At 34.7% G+C, this 21,259-nt stretch overlaps 1 protein-coding gene across 1 annotated transcript; it reads right to left on the reverse strand.

Moving 5' to 3' along the window:
• Positions 1-6,719: 6,719 nt before the first annotated feature.
• LOC129953186 (uncharacterized) lies at positions 6,720-19,526 on the reverse strand. Its single transcript, XM_056066062.1, has 4 exons — positions 18,336-19,526; positions 9,779-14,325; positions 8,843-9,629; positions 6,720-7,945 (listed from the first exon to the last, which is right to left on the reverse strand). Exons 2-4 carry the CDS (start codon positions 14,306-14,308, stop codon positions 7,263-7,265), a joined length of 6,000 nt encoding a protein of 1,999 aa, XP_055922037.1. The 5' UTR covers positions 14,309-14,325; positions 18,336-19,526; the 3' UTR covers positions 6,720-7,262.
• Between the last annotated feature and the right edge of the window lie 1,733 nt (positions 19,527-21,259).

Here is a 21,259-nt window from a genome sequence, read left to right on the forward strand (position 1 = left end):
GATAACGTTATATAACGTAATGTGACTCCAAACAGAAGCTCTAGTTCAATTATCTGAACATTTGATTTGTCTGACAGCTCAAAAGCTGTAAAAAAAATGCCAACAAAAATGTCATTACAGCAACCTCGAAGCATTCCCACCGTAACGCAGACGAAGCCGAAGTTGAAGCGCGTTTGTGATTCAGCCAATATTATCTAGAGTCCCGTCTTCATGGGTTTATTTTCTTATGACCTACAAGCTAAATTGAAAGGGTTTTGTCCATAAGGCTAAGCATGTGTTAGTTGTCCCGTGCATTTCTTATGGGACCACGCCATTATGAATGTAGTTGTTATGGAATTTGTGCCCATCTTGCTCAACCGCGGGGGAAAAAACTGTGAGGTGAACTCAGCTGCTCAAAATAGTGTTCTGTTGAGTACAAAAATTGAAAAATGAATGCAATAATTTAAGACAAATTAATTGTGTAGGTCCTTTTCAGTGAAAATTGTGCTTAAAATAACGTTTCACTGCTTTTGGCATACAAATTCTATAATTTTTATGAACTTAGGACACAACATCACAGTCTTTCCCAATCGATCTTTGAAAAGTAGGTACCTTCCACAAAGAATCGCAAATCTCTCAAGATACAGCGAAATCGTCTTTATTAATCAGGTAAAACGATAAAATTGAAAATGATAAAAATCTTAAAAAATAGTTAAAGCAAAATAGTTTTTTATTTTAATTTTCAATACTTACGCTCCATGGCCAACATCTAATGAATTAGAATCTGTAACTCGCCACTTTACCACCGCCAGTTTACCTCTGCCAGCTTACCTCCGCCGGTTTACCTCTGGAAAGTTTACCATCGCCAGTTCACCTCTAGACAGTAGATGAATCTGAATCCGAAGGAGAAATGTGTGTAGCAAGGGCACTCTTTATTTTGTTGGTTTTGGATTTGACTCGTCGGAAAATAATTTTTAGCAACATTTGGATTACTTTTCATGAAAGCTTAGCATTCGCTGTAGGCCTAAATATTAGAAATATCTTATTTTTATGTTTTTCACCTTTATATTTATTATTTATCTTACATTTTTCTCTCCCTCATCAAAATCAAACCAAACGATTCTTGGAATCGTAATTTTACAAATACGCGCTTCTGTAATCGTTTTTCGTAATCGCAATTTCACAAATAATCCGTATTAAAAACGATAATCGTTATTCATAATAACCCCCCAGTGAACCTCTGATGGGAAAGTTTGCCATCTTCTGTTGTGTCAGTGGCGTTGAACAATTTATTTTACTTACTTACTTACTTAAGGTGGCGCTACAGTCCTGTGTGAACTAGGGCCTCACCCAACAAACTTCTCCATCTAGCTCGGTCCCTAGCTAGATGTCTCCAGTTTCGCGCTCCAAGTTGGGTGAGGTCACCTTCCACTTGTGCGCGCCACCTGATCCGCGGCCTTCCTCTACTGCGCTGTCCTGTGGGTGCGGATTCGAAGACTTTCCGGGCCGGAGCATTGGTTTCCATGCGCTCTACGTGACCCAGCCATCTTAGTCGTTGGACTTTTACTCTTCTTGCTAAGTCTACGTCGCTGTACAGCCCGTACAGTTCGTCGTTCCATCTTCTCCTCCACTCCCCTTCGATGCATACGGGACCGTAGATCACACGAAGAACTTTTCTCTCGAAGCGACCCAAGGTGCTTTCATCCGCTTTTGTCATGGTCCATGCTTCTGCACCGTATAGCAGGACGGGGATGATAAGGGTCTTATATAGCAACACTTTGGTCCCTCGAGAGAGGACATTACTACTCAATTGCTTTCTTAGTCCAAAGAAACAGCGGTTAGCAAGAGTTATTCTGCGTTTGATCTCAGCGCTGGTGTTGTTTTCTGCGTTTACAGCGGAGCCTAGGTAGACGAAGTCCTTGACTACCTCAAAGGTACGTCTGTCGATTGTGACGTTTTGTCCAAAACGTCGGTGTTGTATGTCCTTTCTAGACGACAGCATGTACTTTGTTTTGCCCTCATTAACCGTTAAACCCATTTTTGCCGCCTCTGCCTCAATACTCACAAAAGCCCCATTGACATCACGCTGAGTTCTTCCGATTATGTCAATGTCATCAGCATATGCCAGTAATTGGACAGACTTTTGAAAGATAGTGCCTCTAGTGTTGACGTGTGAGCTCTGCACTATTCTTTCAAGCACGATGTTAAAAAAATCGCATGACAGCGCATCACCTTGTCTAAAACCTTTTTTGACATCAAAAGGTTCTGTTAAGTTGTTTCCAACCTTTATGGAGCAGCGTGAATTCTCCATGGTCATCCTGCACAAACGGACGAGTTTGGCAGGGATGCCAAAACTAGACATGGCTCTATACAGCTCGTCCCTGTAGATGCTGTCATATGCGGCCTTGAAATCGATGAAAAGATGGTGGGTGTCGATTTGGTGCTCTTGAGTTTTTTCCAGGATCTGCCGTAATGTGAATATTTGATCAACTGTGGACTTTCCTGGTCTAAAACCACACTGATAAGGACCTATCAGGTTGTTGACGATGGGCTTTAGACGTTCACATATTATGGCAGAGAAGATTTTATAGGCGATGTTAAGTAGACTTATTCCTCTATAGTTGGTGCAGTTTAGAGGGTCTCCTTTTTTCAGGATCGGGCAAACAATACTGAGGTTCCATTCATCGGGCATGTTTTCTTCCGACCATATCTTACAGATAAGATGGTGCATGCTCCTAACCAACTTATCTCCAGCTGCTTTAAAGAGCTCGGCATTCAAGCCATCTGCTCCAGCGGCTTTATTAGACTTCAACTTAGATATGGCAATCTTTACTTCGTCTAAGTCGGGAGGACGGGATTGTTGGCTTTCGTCGTCTATATCGAATGGGTCATCCTGCCTGACAGCGGGATTCAGTTCTTCGTCGCCGTTATACAGTCTGCAGAAGTGGTCCTTCCATATCCTCAGCATTGACTGCGGTTCCACTATGATGTTTCCACTTTCGTCTTTGCAGCCTTCGGTTCTAGGTTTATGTACCTGTGAATTTCGTTTCACCTGTTCATAAAACTTTCGAACCTCATTCCTGCTTTTATACCTCTCAACATCTTCGACCGCACGCTTCTCATGCCCTCTCTTTTTCCTTCTGAAAAGTCGGCGTTCCTCTCGCCTCTTCTGCTCATAGAGCTCACGAGCAGCTCTCGTCCTTTTATGCAGCGCCGCTTTGCGTGCCTGTTGTTTGGCTGCATTTGCCTGCCGACATTCCTCATCAAACCAGGGGTTCCTTGTTGGTGGCTGTTTGAAACCCAGCACATCAGAGGCGGCTTCTCTGATAGCATCTTGGCAATGTTGCCACTGGTTTTCGATACATTGTGTTGGCGGCAGAGAACTTCGAGAGAGGTTACTTGTCACTCGGTCGGAAAAGGATTTGGCGATCTCTGGCGATTGTAGCCGTTCGACGTTGTATCTTCTCCCAGCACCTCCCTGTTTTGCCTTGGGTCTGGAAATCCGAAGTGCTACCCTGGCTACAACGAGGTAGTGGTCCGAGTCGATGTTAGCTCCTCGGAAAGTTCGTACATCCATAATGCTGGAAGCGTGTCTGGCGTCGATCGCAATATGGTCAATCTGGTTGACGGTAGATTGATCTGGAGAAGTCCAAGTTCCTTTGTGGATGTTGAGGTGTGGAAAACGCGTACTGGCTACCATGACGTTTCGCCCCGCAGCAAAATCTATGAGCCTGAATCCATTATCGGAAGTGTTGTCGTGCAGGCTGTTTTTCCCGATTATTCCACCAAAAATGTCTTCCCTTCCTAGCTTGGCATTAAAATCGCCCAGGACTATTTTAATATCGTAGCTAGGGCACTGCTCATATGTTTTGTCTAAGAGCTCGAAGAACATATCTTTGGTGTTGTCGTCTTTCTCTTCTGTGGGGGCGTGCGCGCATATCAGGCTAATGTTGCCGAATTTAGCCTTGATGCGTATGGTCATGAGGCGCTCATTGATGCACCTATAGCTCAAGACTTCTTGCCTAAGTCTGGCTCCAATGACGAATCCGCATCCAAATAAGCGCTGTTGGTTTTCGTGGTAGCAGTCACCATAGTAAATATCGCAGTTTTTCATCCTCTTTTTGCCCGGCCCATCCCATCGTATTTCCTGGATGGCGGTGATATCTGCTTTATATCGTTCTAGGGCCTCCGCTAATTCTTCGGCCGCACGTGGTCTGTTAAGGGACCTAACATTCCACGTGCATATCCGAAGTTCGTTGTCCTTTATTCGTTTGCGTTGGTTGTCAACAGTAAATCCGTCCGTATCCGAGGCTTGTTGGTGCTTCGCAACTTTGAAAGCTTTTACGTGGCCAGGAAGTCACCCCGACGCACAACCTCCAACCTGGAGGGCCAGATCCTAAGTATAACTCCAAGGATGGGGAGCCGGATAAAACCGCTCCTTACAGGCCTGGGCTCCGAATAAGTCGAAGAAGCCCTATAAGGTGTTCACTAAGTAGTTCAACCTTACTGGAACTGTAGACGCCACCGTTGATTCCATCTCGGGAATTCCTCCGCTGCCGTCTGGATAAGGAGAGGTGCCTTAGTGGAAACACCTCTCCCCACCTCTCTCGTTTGCTGCCCCCAACAACTTTCCACTGGGGTTGGAACCCAATCTCCAGTTGAGGTACTAGGCACCCGATGTTCACCACGTGGAGGTGAGAGTAGGAGTTGATAGACAGAGGTTGGTTTTAAGAAAAAACCTATGGACGCTTGTGTCCTCTTGAATGCACATGTCTACCATTTGAACAACAATTTATTTTGTTGTACCTAATTACACATTTACAAAAAAAAAACAATAATTTACAAATAAACAAGTCTTTCAAAAAAAAACATGCCTCATAAATACAATGAAAATAAAACAACAAAAAAAATCACACAAACATCGTATTGGATGGATTCAAGCCTGAAAACCACAAATGCTGGTGTGCTCCAGGGCTCTGTTGTATCTCCAACACTCTTTCTCATTTGTATTATTGATCTCCTGTCTAAAACTTATAATCAAATACATTGTTTCGTTGACGATAGAACTCTTAGCATTTCACATCCCTCTTCTTCAGATGTGCAACGACAAAATATGATAAACTCATATTAAATTCTGACCTAAACCGATATTCTCGGTATGTGTGTCACCAACCACCTCTTGTGGAACGGTCACATACGCGATGTTGCCAAAAATTCCGAAAGGCGTTTGGGTTTCCTTAGGCGATGCAAGAAGTTTTTCGTTTGCTCTAATCTTGCTGTTATCTACAAGACTTATACACGACCAAAGCTTGAGTATAACTCACAACTCTGGGCTGGTGCTCCTGCAACTTACTTCAGCCTCTTGGATAGTATTGAACGTAGACCATATATTTTGATAGGTGATAATATCATCATAAATTCATTTACTTGGCTTGAACATCTTTTTTTTTTTTTAACAGCGATAAATAGCCAGCTGCATTCCTACTTGCGCATCTAGAAATGCGTACTATCAAATACAGACATTCGTTCCATTGCCGTACTACGCGAATGTGAAATGCCTTACCACACTCTGTTTCTCCCAGTCATTGCAATATTCAGGAATTCAAAATCAACACTGTGTCTCTACATGATGAGTGTGCGTTTATTATAAAAACAGTTTCTTAATGCTGATTTTCTCTATTGTAATTGCGTAAAATTTTGAAACACAATTTGTCTACCTTCTCGCCAATGTATTTTGGAGAATCGAGTAATTTTTTTTCGAGGCATTGCTTTTGTTACCAAATATATGTTTATAAACTATTGTAATACACTTTATACGCCATTTTTTGCGAACTTTGTTGTCCTTGAAAAAGACCATAATTTGTATAAATCCGCAATCTTTTATTTTTGATTCAGATTTGAAAAATGCCCCAAGGAAATACAAATAAAAAACTCTATAACATAAATTTGCATAAACCCTTCATTTTTCATTTTAATGTTAAAATTAATTTTTCGACGACTTATTTGTTGTGTCCGCTTTTTATCAATTTTTTTTGAAATAATTGAAACCCTAATATAAGATCATTTGTTTGGCTCGATTGGTCTTTTTGTTTTTGGAATGCAAAATAAAAAACTTATTTGATTCTTTCCCAACGTTTTGTAAGTGTTCCTTACTTCTTCAGGGGTGTCTTTATTCAATATTTTGTATTAAACTGACACAAAATTGAAAATAAATTAACAAAAATGATATATAATAATAAACAATAGACATAAACAAGAAAAGCTATCAAATTAAACAGAATTGACACTTATATCACAGAATGCTCGCAGGTACTTTTTTGATTATAATGCTAAAGCATATCTTTGTTGTATACTGTCGATATTTTCTTTCGTGTTCATTGTTCTCTTAATTCTCTGCTGGATACGTAACCCTAATGCCTTATTTTCAATCAGTCATTTATACATACCTGCCAGTTTGCTTTATTACCTTTCAAGAGAGATAAAGCAGTCTTATTAAAGTCGTATAGTAGCTTGGAGCCTTGCGTTTATTGAGAATAGAATATTGATAGTTAAAACATTGCTCATTCCGCAATATGCTACTTTAAAATAATTTGAAAACACTTTTTTTTATTTAGAATTTGATCAACATTGTGTATTTATTACTTTTTATTTTTACTTAGCACAAATACATCAATTTTTCTTCATTTTTTCTCATAATATAATACAGCATAGGTTTTTTTGCATACAAATTTCAATATAAAGTTTTATTTCAAGTTAAATAATGATTTTTTAATAGTAACAGTCATGGTACATTTTAAGAAAACCGTACCAGTACATCTTACACTAAGAAAAGTAAAATACTTAAAGAAAAGAACAAAAAAAATGTGTAAGGACAACATTTGTAAGAAATTATTATATATATTTACATTCAATATTTGTATTTTGTTGTTTAAATAACACGATTATAATTTTAGTGTTTTTGTTTTGTTTGTCTAAGTTTAGAATATATGCATTTACTTCACACAAGAATTAAAATGATTTAATTCGCAGATCAAATATATTGCCATAGAAGCTAAAAGCTTTATTTTGTTACTATCCAACTCTATCAAGTATTTGCTTTTTGTTTTACGTTTTGAACATTTTTCACTTAGAATTTAGAATTTCATTTTTTTTTGGAATATTCTCAAATTTTGTATAAATTAAATATGACTATAAAATTTGGCTATTTGGCACTTAATATATACATATTACATATATATTGTATACAATATATTTAATTATTATATTTGCTTATTTTGTTTTGTTTAGATTTGTGCCTCATAAATTAATTTAAGTACTCTTTTCAAATACAGACACATTGCTCTGTGAATTAGCTCATATTGCTCAGAATTTTGCACCATTCCACCACGTTGTAATCTTAAATTACAAACAATACCAAGAATATCAACATGAATACTTGGACTTTTTCTAATGGGTGCATCCGTTGTCAACGTTGCCAGCGGCCCCGATTCGCAATACATCTTATTTTTAGATTGCGCTTTAGAAAAAGAACAAGAAGAATTCGAATTAGAATAAGAAGATATTTCATCCTTTGCATTAAAAATACATTGAATTCTATTTTTATCAACATTAGATTCAGCAGGACTTTGAATATTCTTAATTAAATTTGAATTGCTATTTCTTACATTATCACTACTACTATTATTACTATAAGGAAACGATTGACTAGAAAAACTTTGGAGATTGTCTGCATCACTCATGCTGCTTTGTATATTATTTGAATTATTACAACTAGCCATAGCAGCTGTTGTTGTTGTTGTTGTTGTTGGACTTGCTGTTTGTTCATCATGTTGATAAGCGTTAATTGATTTTAAAGGAAATGATGCTCTCATTTGGCAAATCGCATTTAAAATGGCAGCCATACAACCTGTACGTCCAATACCAGCCGAACAGTGTATAACTGGCAATGGTTGATCATTTAAATTATCTGAAAAAATTGTTAAATTAATATATATACATTTATAAAATAAAAATAACCAAGAGAAAAAACGCTCATTTTCAATTTTTTATCAGAAGCACAGCTAAAGGTAGTGCATCTGTAATATTATTTTCTAACGTAGCTGTTTTGACTCCCCGATATTGGAAGTTTAAAATTTCACGAGAATATGAATCACAAAATTAAAGAAATTGAGGTCAACGTAACTTATAGCATAAAAATTATCATGTCTCAACTGGACACAGGACACCTCATCACACGAGATCACAGCGGAAAACTTATCTATAATTTTCACCCATAATGTTCGTTTTCAGGATGAGTTGTCCGTTGTCATGAGTTATCATGTGTGATGAGCTGCGATGAGATGAGTTCAACTGTTATTACATCCAAAACCAATTGAGGTATTGAGAGCAGAAGTAGAGTAACCCCAATATGGACTAGCTGAGAAAACAGCGATTTAAAAATTTAACGAAAAAGAAATAATTGTTATTTTGGTCTAAAAAATATTCCGTGCAGAAACGACGTTTCAGCATTTTTGCATTGATTTATGCGTAAATTGAAGTAATTTAAGTTCTGCGTTAGAGAAACATTTGTATATTTGACCATTTTGGATTAAAAACTCAAAACTTATAAAATGCCTCAATTAGCATATGGCCTTCTTGTAATCTTTAAGCTTGTAATAAAATAAAAATACGATAAAGAAAGATATTTCAAAATGAAATAAATAAGTCTATGAACTTTCCTGTACAATTAATTTTATAGGTCAAACTTTATACCTTAACATTGGCAGTTTACATTTACGATCAGTGAAAAATATTATTGATAAATCGACTAGGGCGTTTTTTCTTCGGGTGCAATTTGTGTTTTGTTTAAAATTAAAATATATACCCCATGTTAACATGTGTTGACTAATTTCTAACAACACACTGATGTCACTTGGTGATCGATGATCTGGCCAATCAGGGTACCAATAATGCAAGCTACTAAAACTATGTATTGTTTGAATTCTTTTGTCATTCACATTACTAGCACCCTCTTTACTACTTCCATTTCCGCTTTCACTATTACAATTGATATTACTTGATGATTTATTGCTTTTATTACAACAAAACAAACATTGCAATTGTCGTATAGAAAAACCATTCTTCAAAATAATTCCATTGTTTTTCACAATGAAATAATTAACTTTTGGTAGGTAATCGATTATTTTTTTATCATTTATTTCGATTTCAAATGTATCGTAGTTCGATGATGATGTTTCGTGTTTTTTAAAATATTTGTTATAAAATATATTGATATCATTGTTTTTGATCTCATCATTTTTGTAGGTTATGAGAAAAATATCATTTTCATTGATTGGAAAATATGTTGCACATTTTTGTCGATTGTTTTCAATAAAATTTGTTAGCATTATAATTTTTTGTCGTTTGTTTCTCAATTGTTGCCGATTTGCTGCATCTATTGAAGAAGAATCAATTATTTTATTAAATTGAATTGGTGTCGATGCCAATTTGCTGCTGCTCTTATTCATACAATATGGCTCTGAACTTCCGATATATTTTTGGTGTTCATCGTATTTGCAAATGTTTTGGTAAATCATCAACCAAAAGTCATAAATTGTATTTGGTAATGGACCTTGGGTAGCTATATAGCTTTTCTGCACATAATCTGGTCCCTAAAATAAAAAAATACAAACATTTATAATGAAAAAACATCAATATCTGATGTTTAGTAATAAGATTAAAGATAAAATAAATTCATGCACTTAAATTTTTCAAACAAAAGTATTATATAAAAAAAAATTTAAAAGAAAGTTAATATTACCTTAATGTAATTAGCATTTATATATGGATCTTCAATGCAGCCCTCTTCGGCAATTAATTGAACCCTTGAATGTTCGTTCGGTAAGATACTTTTATACCGATTTTTAGATTGTGATCCAAATACCATTGGTTTTTCTTGATGATTCGTCGGAAGATCCCAAAATTCTTGATGTAAACTTCTAATTAACCGCTTTTGTTCATTTTCATCTGGCAAATCAATTTGATAAAAAGATGATAGTATTATTTTCCACTTATTTTTTTCGTCGAATGTTTCAACACCACATCCTGAAAATGCATTACTATGATCAAGATTTTCATCATCACTATAGCTTTTTTCAAAAACATAATTTAATTTCATTAAATCATATCCATCCAAAACATTTGAAGCATTCTGAAGTAATTGAACATTGGCAAGATACATTTTGAAGTCTTCGGAAGTTGTTTGCGGTGAAAGTGGTCGTGTTGTGATATTTCTCAAGCCAGTGCAAGAGCATAAATTGCTTTGTTCGAAATTAGTTATAAAGCTCTCAGAAATAACTTGTTTGGTTTTTGATAAAGTCAGATTAGAATTCGAGGAGTTAAGATTTGGAAGTTTATCTTGGTTGATATGTATGGTTTTTGAAAGAGTTGTTTCTTGTTGGTTGTCAATAAAAGAAATCGGCAATTGAGAATAGTTATTCAAATCGGACACAGAACCGAAACATGTTTTTGTTGAATTACGCATATGAGTTTGATTTAGTTTTGTATATTGTGACCGGTTATTGAGACTATTCAAATTTTCCGAACTAAAAAACTTTCTTTGTTGGCCAACGCAACTTGGATTTGCCGCTGTAGTGTCTGCATCTAGAAATTCATTTTCTTGGTTTCCACGAATTCCGTATTCTTCTTCTAATTGATTTGTATTTATGCTACTCAAACTGCATGCCGAACCACGCAAATTGGATACTGCCAAAGCATTACATTGCAGATTAATTGTCAGACTTGCATTTGAGCCACGTCGCTCTAATAGACCCTTTTTATTACTTGATGTTTTACTGTTAGATGAATTTTCACATAAAATTGGATCTTTTATCGTATAATGCTGTTGTTGGATTTTAAATAAATTTTGCTGCTGTGGTGGATGTGAGGTTATATTAAGAGAACTGTGGCTTTTGAAACGATTTAAATGGACATATGATGAGCCATGGATATTAAGAGTTAAGCTCGTATTTGAACCACGGCGTTGTAGCAAGTTTTTCCTTTCAGATGAATTTCCTGGGTTTCCACCAAATCCAGACCCTGGATTAATTAAATTATTTCCATTGTGGATATGTGTTGATGGAATTCCAATCGAATTACCCTTATACAATACAGCTTGCTGCTTCGAACCAGTTAAATTATAAATTGAATTCGATAAATTATACTGTGGATTGCTGGATAAACTGCAATTTGATGCACTCATTCCTTTATTGAGACTTCCATACGATTCATTTAAGTTCAGAGTTAAACTGTGATTAGATCCACGACGTTGAAGTAATGAACTTCTTGCAGTTGAACGACTGCTTAACACGTTTAATTGTTTTCCGCCACTAGTAGAAACAGCAACAGCAACCGCAGATGACGCCTTTAAGGTGTCTTCATAGATTTCATCATCTTTGCGACTGACTGAAAAATCGCTTAGAGTCATAACTTCAGGTAGAGTTTTCAAATTGCTGTTCGACAAACTGAGAGCTGTAGCAGATTTTTGTGTTTGAAGATTTGATCCAATTAAGTAATCGGGACTAAGCTTTTTTGTGGCCAATGTCTCATTTTCACTAAGTAATTTCGTATTAGATGCAGCTGTAGCAGTTATTGAATCGTCAAAATTGATAAAGTAGTTATCACCATCAGTATCATCATCTACTGCACCCAATTCGACATGTCCGTAATCCACATCATCTACACAATTTTCATTAAATGAATCCAATTTAAGTATGAACCCTTGTCGTTCCGCGCACTTGGAACCGCTTATATTATGATCGAATGACAAAAGCGATGGTGACGATGGTGTCAGAGTTATATTTGAGCTCAATTGCCTTTGTTTCGATCGATGTATGCGATTCGCAGCATGGTTGTACTTTTTATTTGGTGAAAAATTCCTCTTAGGTGTACCGGGCATGGAAAGCGATGATATATGCATTAAGGACACGGCTTTTGACGGACTGGATTCCATATTGTTTTCAATACTCGTGTCATTTTGTTCTTGATCATGCAATCCTCGTGATATCGACGATGAAGACGATGAAGACAAAAACTTAGAAGAATCTGAAGAATCAAATGAAATAGCTTTTTGTTTGGTTTTTCCCAATGTTGGAGTTTTTGGTGGTGGTGTTCGAATTATAGGCTCCCTATGTGCATTCTGATTGACATCATTATACCACATTACTTTCAATGATAAATTATTACTTTTATTGCTCTTTTGAACATAATATCCGTCACTTACAACTTCGTCAAAACAACAGCTATCATCAATATCCTCTCTTGTTTCATCACGTTCTGATTTTGAGATTGAGATGTTTTTCAGGTTTGATATGTTTTTTGCATTGTTTTTGTTTGGAGAATTTGATATAAAATCGCTTGGCATGAGTGAAGTGGGGGTAGTCATTTCAATAAGTTCCTCTACCGGAACTCCCAAATTATCTTCCACCAACTTCGCACCTTCAGAATCAAGGGAAATCGACTTTAAACGTGCTCTTCTTGTTGCTTGAGCCTCTGTCGTAGCTGATGAAATTTTTAGTCTGTCATGTTGTACAAGATTATTTAAAGGATTTGCGATTTCGGGTCTATTCTCGTTTTGGTTCTCATAATGATAAGCATTTATTTTGTTTGTGATTCCAGGTGAAAGATCCACTTCTGGAAATTTGAAATAATCACCATTTTTCGTATAGCCTGCCGATGAGAGTGTTGGACTTGATTTTACAGCACATCTACCTTCTGCTGCTGACGATGATGATGATGATTTATCGTTGATATCTTTGGGTGAAAACGAAAATTTTGTTGCAGCCAGTCGAATGACTTCCAAAGGCAGTGGAGAATTTTGCTGTTTGTGTATTGTTTTGGTTGGTATTGCATTTTCTTTGTCACCCTCTTTATCGTATACTTTTGGACTCCGACAACTTTGTCGATTCATTAAGGTACAACCTTCAGCGGCTGATGCCGAAGCTGGAGGAGATGGGCGCGTTGAATGCATTTCAGAAAATGCAGAAATTGCAGAAGATAGTGGAGTTGAACCAGCGGCAAACAGATTGTCATAAGTGTCATATTGAGATTTGTTAGAAACCGGATTTGTGGTAAGTAAATGAGCCATGTAAGCCCATGCAGGCGAACATGGACGGCGCTCACTTGAGAATCTTCGACCTGGAGATTCTGTTGATATGAAGTTGTTTGTGTTGTTTGTCGCATTTGCCGTGGTGGAGGTTTTTGATTTCGATGTGACATTTTGGACAGAATCTGCAGAAGCTGATGCAATCGGTATTGGTGGCAAGAGTTCTTCATTCGAATTAAGTTTACCACCACTTCTACTTATAGGTGGCGACGGTACTGGATATTCAAATCGACTTCTATCGTCATCAAATGTCCCCAACGGTGTAAAATATGGTGTACTTTTATTGCTGTCATTATTCGTTCTATCATTTAATTGATCGCTATCTGTATTTGTATCCATTATTTTAGACACAACCACAGGTCGTCTAAATAAGAAGCTTTTGCGAAAAACTGAAATTATTTTTTTTTGTTTAGTTTGATTTGATGACTTGTTTCGAATATTCAAAGTTTCAATTGATGATGATGGTTTTTTATTGACGAAACTTCGTATTATTTTTGCTATCCAACATGCAAAAACAACAGCAGCAAATATAACTCCAACTAAACCAATTGCTTCGAAACTTGTAAGCAATGTTGATTTTCCATATAATGGTACAACATCTACATCATCGATAACTCCAATATGTTCATCATTTATACTGCTAAACGATGATTGTTGTTTTGCAATAGGAGATTTTTCAACTGACCAAAAACGGGCTGGTATTTCGTTTGTTCGTGTTTGGTAGCTCTGCAAATTGTTTTTTAAAAAAAGATGTTTTGTGTTTTGTTTGGATGTAGTTTTGGTCTTTTGATCTGCTAATTCAAATTCATTGGACTTAAGACTTGTTGTTATGTGTTTGCTTTTTGAACTATGTTTTCTCTGAATTAATGAATTTGTTGTTGCTGGTATAGATGCAAATACTGATGACGATAAAAAATCTTGTTGTTTTATTTTTTGCATCAACAAGCGATACAAATTATTTTTCTCTATTTGCTTTGAGCCTTTTGAATTTAATGCATAAGTTCGTCTTAACGAAACATCATTGAATTTTAAATAGTCGCTTGATTTCTTTTTAGAATGTGGAAATGTTTTTAAATGATTATTGCTTCTTGATGTTGAAGATGAAGATAATGGTCTTAGAGGGTTAGATTTAGTATGATCTAAAATTTCGTGTCTAGAGTCGCTATTGATTTCGAATGCTGATGCCATAATGCGACATTTATATCCTGAAATTTGATAAGCAATTAGAAATTGAATTAAAAAATTCAATTTAAGATAAATACAAGCAAAAATGCTTTGTTTTTTAATTGTATACGAAATATTTTGTTTTTTTTTCTTCAGGATTCTAGAGTATTCTAACTAAACAAAGATTTGGATACTTAATATTTTAATTTGTTTCCCTTCTTTAAAAATGTTAGGACTTTTAAACATCTACGAACGGGGACCCAAAAGTAACGGGAATGGGGTTGTGGTGGGGACAGAGAGTGGGGGAAGTCATTGTTCGACCAGGTATGATTTAGGAAGGGGTCTCGTGAGTTAGTGTGCGAAGTTCAGTCGCTGTAAGTGTATTGTTTCATCTGTTAGAATTTTCATAGAAACGCCTTTTTACATTTCAACGAAAACGCGATGCCGATTGTCGAGACCAACTCGCGGCTGTGAAGGCCTGAAGAGCATTCCAATAAATGAGTTTGAACAATGTTTTCAACAATGGAAGCATCGTTTGCAGAAGTGATTTGCGGTCAAAGGAGAATACTTTGAAAGTGAACGGAATTACCGTTTTTTTTTTGGGTCCCCCCTCGTAATTGTTGCTATTTAAAAAATGTCTTCTCGACACCTTGCATATATCGCAAAGTATTAACGGTTTGCGATTGCCCTCAATAGTTTAGAACCGATAAAGTTTAATGAATTATTTATTTTCTATAGTGAGAAAGAATTAAACCTAGCAAAGGCAAAACACATGAAAGGGTTAAAACGAATATCTATTTTTATCTCTGCCCATTAGTGTTTTATGCAAAATCAGAGCTAGTTTTAAAATACAGCTAAATTCGCATATTGTGACATAAGATAAGACATTTCGGTTATAACGACGAAACTTAAGGCTTAAGATTGGTTTTGCACTAAGTTTTTACTAATATCTTCCGGTTTTAACCACTTCGACTATAACGACTACCGACCATAATTACGGTTGTGGTTTGTCATGAATTTCGGATATAACGACCAAAAATAAAATACATATATATAAAAGAATGTTCGATAAAGATTACCACTTTTTCCTGTGTTGGGTGTCTAGACATGTTACATTTATGTGTATTTGAATGCATCAAGAGCTTATTTTGTTTAATGCAAATTTAAGTAAAATGTGTGTATTTTTAATTGAGAACTACTTAGGTGATGCAATGTAAGAAAACGATTTATTCTTTTAGTTTCGGGAAAAAAATTATGTGTTTCATTGTATAGAATGGTATCTAACAAAAAATAGGAACAGGCCTGTCATAATTTGGAGAATTAAAGCAGGAGAAATCAATTTAAATCTTGAAAAAGAATTCAATCTTTTGCATTCAACTACCAGAGGAATGAAAGAAACTAAAGAAGTTATACAAAGAAATGTTTAAGCAAAGCAAGCTAAGAAGGTCGTTCTTTAAAAAATCTGGACATTGAAGTGGTTTACGACTCAGAGGAGTAATAGTGTGCCCATGCAAAAAACAGCAAATGATATTAGACAGCGTCTTGGAAAGGATTTTCAATGTATTGAAAGTTAGATCTACCGTTTTCGAACATACGGATCGAAAAAAAGAAAACTGCTTGTTATTGGCAAATCAAAAAATCCCGGATGTTTAGAGAATAAGTGCTTGCCAGTTAAATACACAACAATCAAAAACGCTGGTATGACTTCCGAAATTTCCGAGGGTGTTTTTTGAAAATGGGATAGAGTTTAGGATAAGAAACAAAAATGTGTTGCTTGCCGATAACTGCCCTTCACATTCCAACACTTAAAATCTTTCATCAATAAAACTGGGTGTGATAAGTTTGAGCAAAAGGATGATTGTCCCTTTTTTATTGGGTTGAACTGATAAACAAAACAAATATCATCGCATCGGATACAACACGGGAACAAAATCTTTCATCAATAAAACTGGGTGTGATAAGTTTGAGCAAAAGGATGATTTCCCGTTTTTATTAGGTTGCACTGATAAACAAAACAAACAAACATCGGATACAACACGGGAGTATGTTGTATGTTACCGTGGACGTTAACATTAATACTTCAGATCATCCAAATTTGGAAGACATTGCAAATGCTGTGAGGACTTTGATGTCGATGACGGTTCTTTAACCACAACAACCCCTTCAATGTCCTTAAATGCGATATTGATTCTATTATAGTAAGTAAGTTAATTCTACTATTTGTAGGTACTAAGAGTTGTGCGTTATTCAAATTAAAGTATTACAATTTTTGATTTATAGATTAGTGATATTGACCATAAAAAAGGAAAAATTGATCCACTGTATAGGCTTTAGTAGCTTATAAATTATTTTAATTATTTTTTTTTTTTATAAACGTGAGATTATTTAGTAGAGAATATAATTGTAATCTTTATATAAATAGGGACTTATCTATTTTTTCTTCTGTTCGAAATTTCTCTTTATTAAAGTTTGATAAGATATTGTACCGAGCTGAAAATTGCAATATTATTAATTTGCTATATTTATTACAAATGCGAAAAGAAATCGCAAAAATAGGGTGCGGAAGTACAGTATGAAAAATTAATAAATTTAAGTTGATAATTAGTTTATGCAGTCATTTTTTAAAGCAATCCTGTAAACTGCCAGGTTGTCTAACTGAGAACCAAGCCATATAATCTGACCTTTCTTGCCCATTAAGTAAACAAGGAAGCTGGTAGATTGTTTTGTACTGTACCTATTATACTGGTCGACAAGTTTTTCTTAATGGCATCAAAATTGCACTTTTCCAATGGCTTTTGGCTACCTTGGTTCAAATTCGGCCAACCAAATGAATTTATCGCCTCAGGTTTTTGAGATATCGCTATTTAAATTCGAAAAACATGAGGCCATCTAAATTTACGAAGTAGCAGTATCTTCTTCAATATTCAATTGAAATATTTATATTATTTCATATCATATTGCAAAAAAAAACTCCAAGAGGTGCTTCTTTTTTATCAAGGTATTTAAATAAATTAATAAATATAAAAATAATGTTGAAACGGGTATTTTTAAAATAAGAGCAAATAGTTAAAATTAGTATAAAGTTTGGATTCGAAGTCAACACTAAAAATTAAGTCCAAAACATGTTTTCCAAAACTTTTGAAGACACAAATTCAAAATTTTCTCGAAAGATCTTATAGATTCAAATAAAGACTAATAACTTATGAGAATTTCCTGGAACTAAGTAAGATACTAAAATGCTTTAAATTGTAGGTATTTAAAAGAGAATGATGTGTACTTTTTAAAATCATCATACAATTTATTTATATTTATTACTGATACTTTGAGTTTTAACTTAGGCTTAAAAAGCCCGTTTATTGTTGTGTTTAGTATATTTTAAAAACCTGATATGATAGAAAAATTTAAAGAATGGATTCGAATTTAGGATATCTTAATCCTTTGAAGTAGTACCCGTAGCGTGATGATTAGTGCGTTGGACTGTCATGCAAGAGGTCTTGGGTGCAGTCCCTGCCTGTGCCACCTAACTTTTTTCACGGGTTCTGCTTCTTGCAAGGGAATGACAAATCCTCCAAGAGTAATTCTTGTCATGAAAAAGTGTTTTCTCAAATTAGCCGTTCGTATTCGGCATATAAACTGTAGGTCCCTTCCATTTCTGACAATATTACTCGCACACAGAAATGGTTGAGAGTTGTAAGTCACTAGGCCCTGGTTCTTCATGGACTGTTGCTCCACCTATTTTATTTATTTTTATTTGTATTTATTTTATAATCCTTTGAAAAAATATGCTTTTGTTTGTGCAACAGAAAAAACATCATTTTGTTCTTTTTAAAAGAAGCTACCAGGGAAATATTCACGAAATAGTTGTCTCTTATCTTGTTCCCACATGCAAATGTTGGTTTCTAGGTACCTAGTTATTTGAACTCAATATTAAAACGTAGCCTTTCGATAATATTTGAATGGAAAACACATTATTCAATATTTGTTTAAATGTTGTTATTATAATTATAATGTTTACAAATAATGGCTGGTTAATAGTATAAATTAAACTTACATTACTATTCCCTCCTTCAGTTATTCCGATAAGCAATGGATTAGATTTTAATAGTTGTCGAAATTTTCCCTTTTCGTCGTATTTATATATTAACGAATTATTAATCGATGACGATGATAATAATTTTAAACATAAAACGCAATTTGATTCCGAAAACAATTTGGTAAACACAAGTTGTAATATGGTTTTATTTAATGTTTCGTTTGTTTGTTTTGTCATTAATTTCATTTTGGTAAATTGCACACCATATAAAGAATTCTTATTAAATTTTATAGTTTTCGAACAATTATAGGGATAGGATTGAAATTTCGTTTGATGCAGAGAACCGACACTAATAGCTAGAAAGAAGATTTAAGTAATTAATCTTCCTTTCGATTGGGTTAGTTCTGTAAGATAATTTAGACGAAACAATTAGAATAAATAACAATTGAAAAGGGAATTGAGTATATATCGTATCGAGAATAAGTCAGAATTTTTAAAATATTTGTAATTAAACAAATTCTTCTTCGGTATAAGCCATTGTCAGCTGCTTGTATTGATAATTTATTTCATTGTAAGCAAAACATAAGAGAGAAACACTTAGCATCCATTTCCATTCCGATTTTCACAAAAATAAAATAAATTGATAGTGGTGGAAATCTATCAATCTACCCATGGAATGCACTTCACTTTATTTTACACACACAAAATCGATGGATTCGATTATAAGCGAGTTTAGATGGCCGTGTCCTTGCTAGACGTCGTTTTCTGCGTTTTGTTAATCCATCACAAATTTTCGAGTATTGTAATTGATTAAATAATCTTTATTCAAAAGTTGTGCTGTTCCGTTGGGGGATGGGGGTGCAACGAACAACGCCATAGACTATAAAAACGACCACGACAAGACAACCGACAACGCCACAGGGCTGGTCATTCGTGGCGTCTGTTCTTCCGTTTCTCTTTTAATATTTCATTGAAAATAAGTAATGACAAAATGTATATATTTTTATTTACATTTTCTTTTGTTTACGTGACCTTTTTTTGTCAATGTCCCTTTCGTTGGACACAAAAAGCACACCTTTTTTCTAATAAACAAATTTTAAAATTTTGAGTCGCCTTTTTTCTTTGCTCTCTTTTTTAATTTTCGAGTTTCATAGTTTTTTCTTTTTTTTTGGGAAAAACGTAAATGTATATAATTTTCGTATTGAACTAGAAACGTCAGAATTAAAATGGATATAAATGTCCGAATTCTCTTACCGCGTTTACAAGCAGAATTGAATCCGGATTGAATCAGGATTTAACGCGGTATAGACCTGGATCGGATCGAAATAGGATTACTCGATCCAATCCCACAGAACGAGGTGAATCGAATCGAAAATTTGTTTGTAAACCTGAATCATGGAATCGAGTTATTAGTGAGTGTTTTTTCCCTCTTGTTTGTTCTAAGCTGAATTTAATTTGGGGCACGTCCTTATGTTGAGGCATTGTTATAATTTGAAATTTATTTATAACTAACAAATAAAACCCAAATGTCATTTCGATTCTATTTCAATTCGATTCAGTGCCCCTATACTGGGATCGAAACGTCAATTCGATTCCTCGATCTTCTCTTGTAAACAGTTTATGTATTGTTCTGTGAAAAATGGACCATGAGCCATACTATTTTCCAATGATTTTATTTCCCAGCTATCAACTTATTTCCATTGGCTGCGTTCAATAGTTCTCAGTGCTAGCTTACAGATATGTCAATTGTAGAGCTAACTCGTAAAAAGAAAATAGGTGTTATACTAATTGATGGTTTTGCTTGTTTCTGTCTTTTCTTTTCTCACTTTTATTACGTCAGAAACACCAGTTAACCAGTTTTCAAACAAAATTATGGATGTCAACAAATATATATGAATGACATTAACATAATTTCTGAAAATCCATTCAGGTTGATTTTGATGCTATGTTTTAGAGCTAATTAAATTAAACCCAAGCTTTAAAAATTGGAAACAATCAATTTTATAAAAACCTGTCAAGCTATACATCAATTTGAATTTTTTTTGAGAAAAAGTATTATTTTCGCTAAACATTCGTTTTTCTGAACAGCTGATGCTCTTATCTTTAAAAGTGATTCCAACTTCACACAATTCCAATAACAGATTTCTGTCAGTAAACATTTTTCGGTGGATTTCAATCGATAATTTTTTTCAACGAAGTACATTTTTAAAGTTCACTATAAACGACCAGAAAACAAAATTCCAATGATGAAAACCAATGATAGCTATACTTGGACCATAGGCCGGGAATTTTAATTCGGAGAAATTCGGGGAACCATTTTTAGAAGTTGAAGAAGCCTATTTAAAAAAATATCTAACTATTTTTCATTTATAATAAAGTGGGTTTGTTGGTACAATTGACAATTTACGCTTATTCGTTTATTTGTATTATGATATTATTAATTTATATAACATAACCAATGATTTTTTATTTTGTTTAATGTTTCTATAATAGGCTTTTTACACCAAACCCAAAACCCCGATTTCACGAAATCAGCTGTTTTGACTAACTACCTGCATTGAAAACTCAAGTTTTTCCATACATTATTTGTGAGTTGCAATCAATTTTATACAAAACACGCTTAAAAAAAGTAACAATTCAAAGATAAAATAAGAAAACGCCTTTGGAAACATTCAGCACTCAATTATAAGTAAACAAATAAATATTTAAATAAAATACTACAATTTAGGCTAGGCGTGCACATGCAACTTTTAGTTTCAAAACTGTTTGGTTTCTAAACTGAGCACTATAGACTTATATGAGAGTCCGTGCACATGTACTTGAGTTTAACTTAGAGTGTCCGTATGGGACCATTAAGTTAGTTGTAAGTTATGGATAATTAGGCTAGTTTTATGAATTTTTGTCTAGCTATAAGATAGGTTTTAGAATGAATTAATAAAAAT

The sequence above is a fragment of the Eupeodes corollae genome, chromosome X (assembly GCF_945859685.1).
Source record: "Eupeodes corollae chromosome X, idEupCoro1.1, whole genome shotgun sequence".
Taxonomy (NCBI): Eukaryota; Metazoa; Arthropoda; class Insecta; order Diptera; family Syrphidae; genus Eupeodes; species Eupeodes corollae.

Bases quoted from the DNA above. Each gene is read 5' to 3' on its own strand.
- LOC129953186 (XM_056066062.1), bottom strand. From the start codon at position 14,308: ATGGCATCAGCATTCGAAATCAATAGCGACTCTAGACACGAAATTTTA. The intron at 9,630-9,778 runs GTAATATTAACT...TTTTTATTTTAG, and splicing joins TAAATGCTAATTACATTAAG to GGACCAGATTATGTGCAGAA. The intron at 7,946-8,842 runs GTATATATTTTA...CAATTTTTTCAG, and splicing joins TCAACACATGTTAACATGGG to ATAATTTAAATGATCAACCA.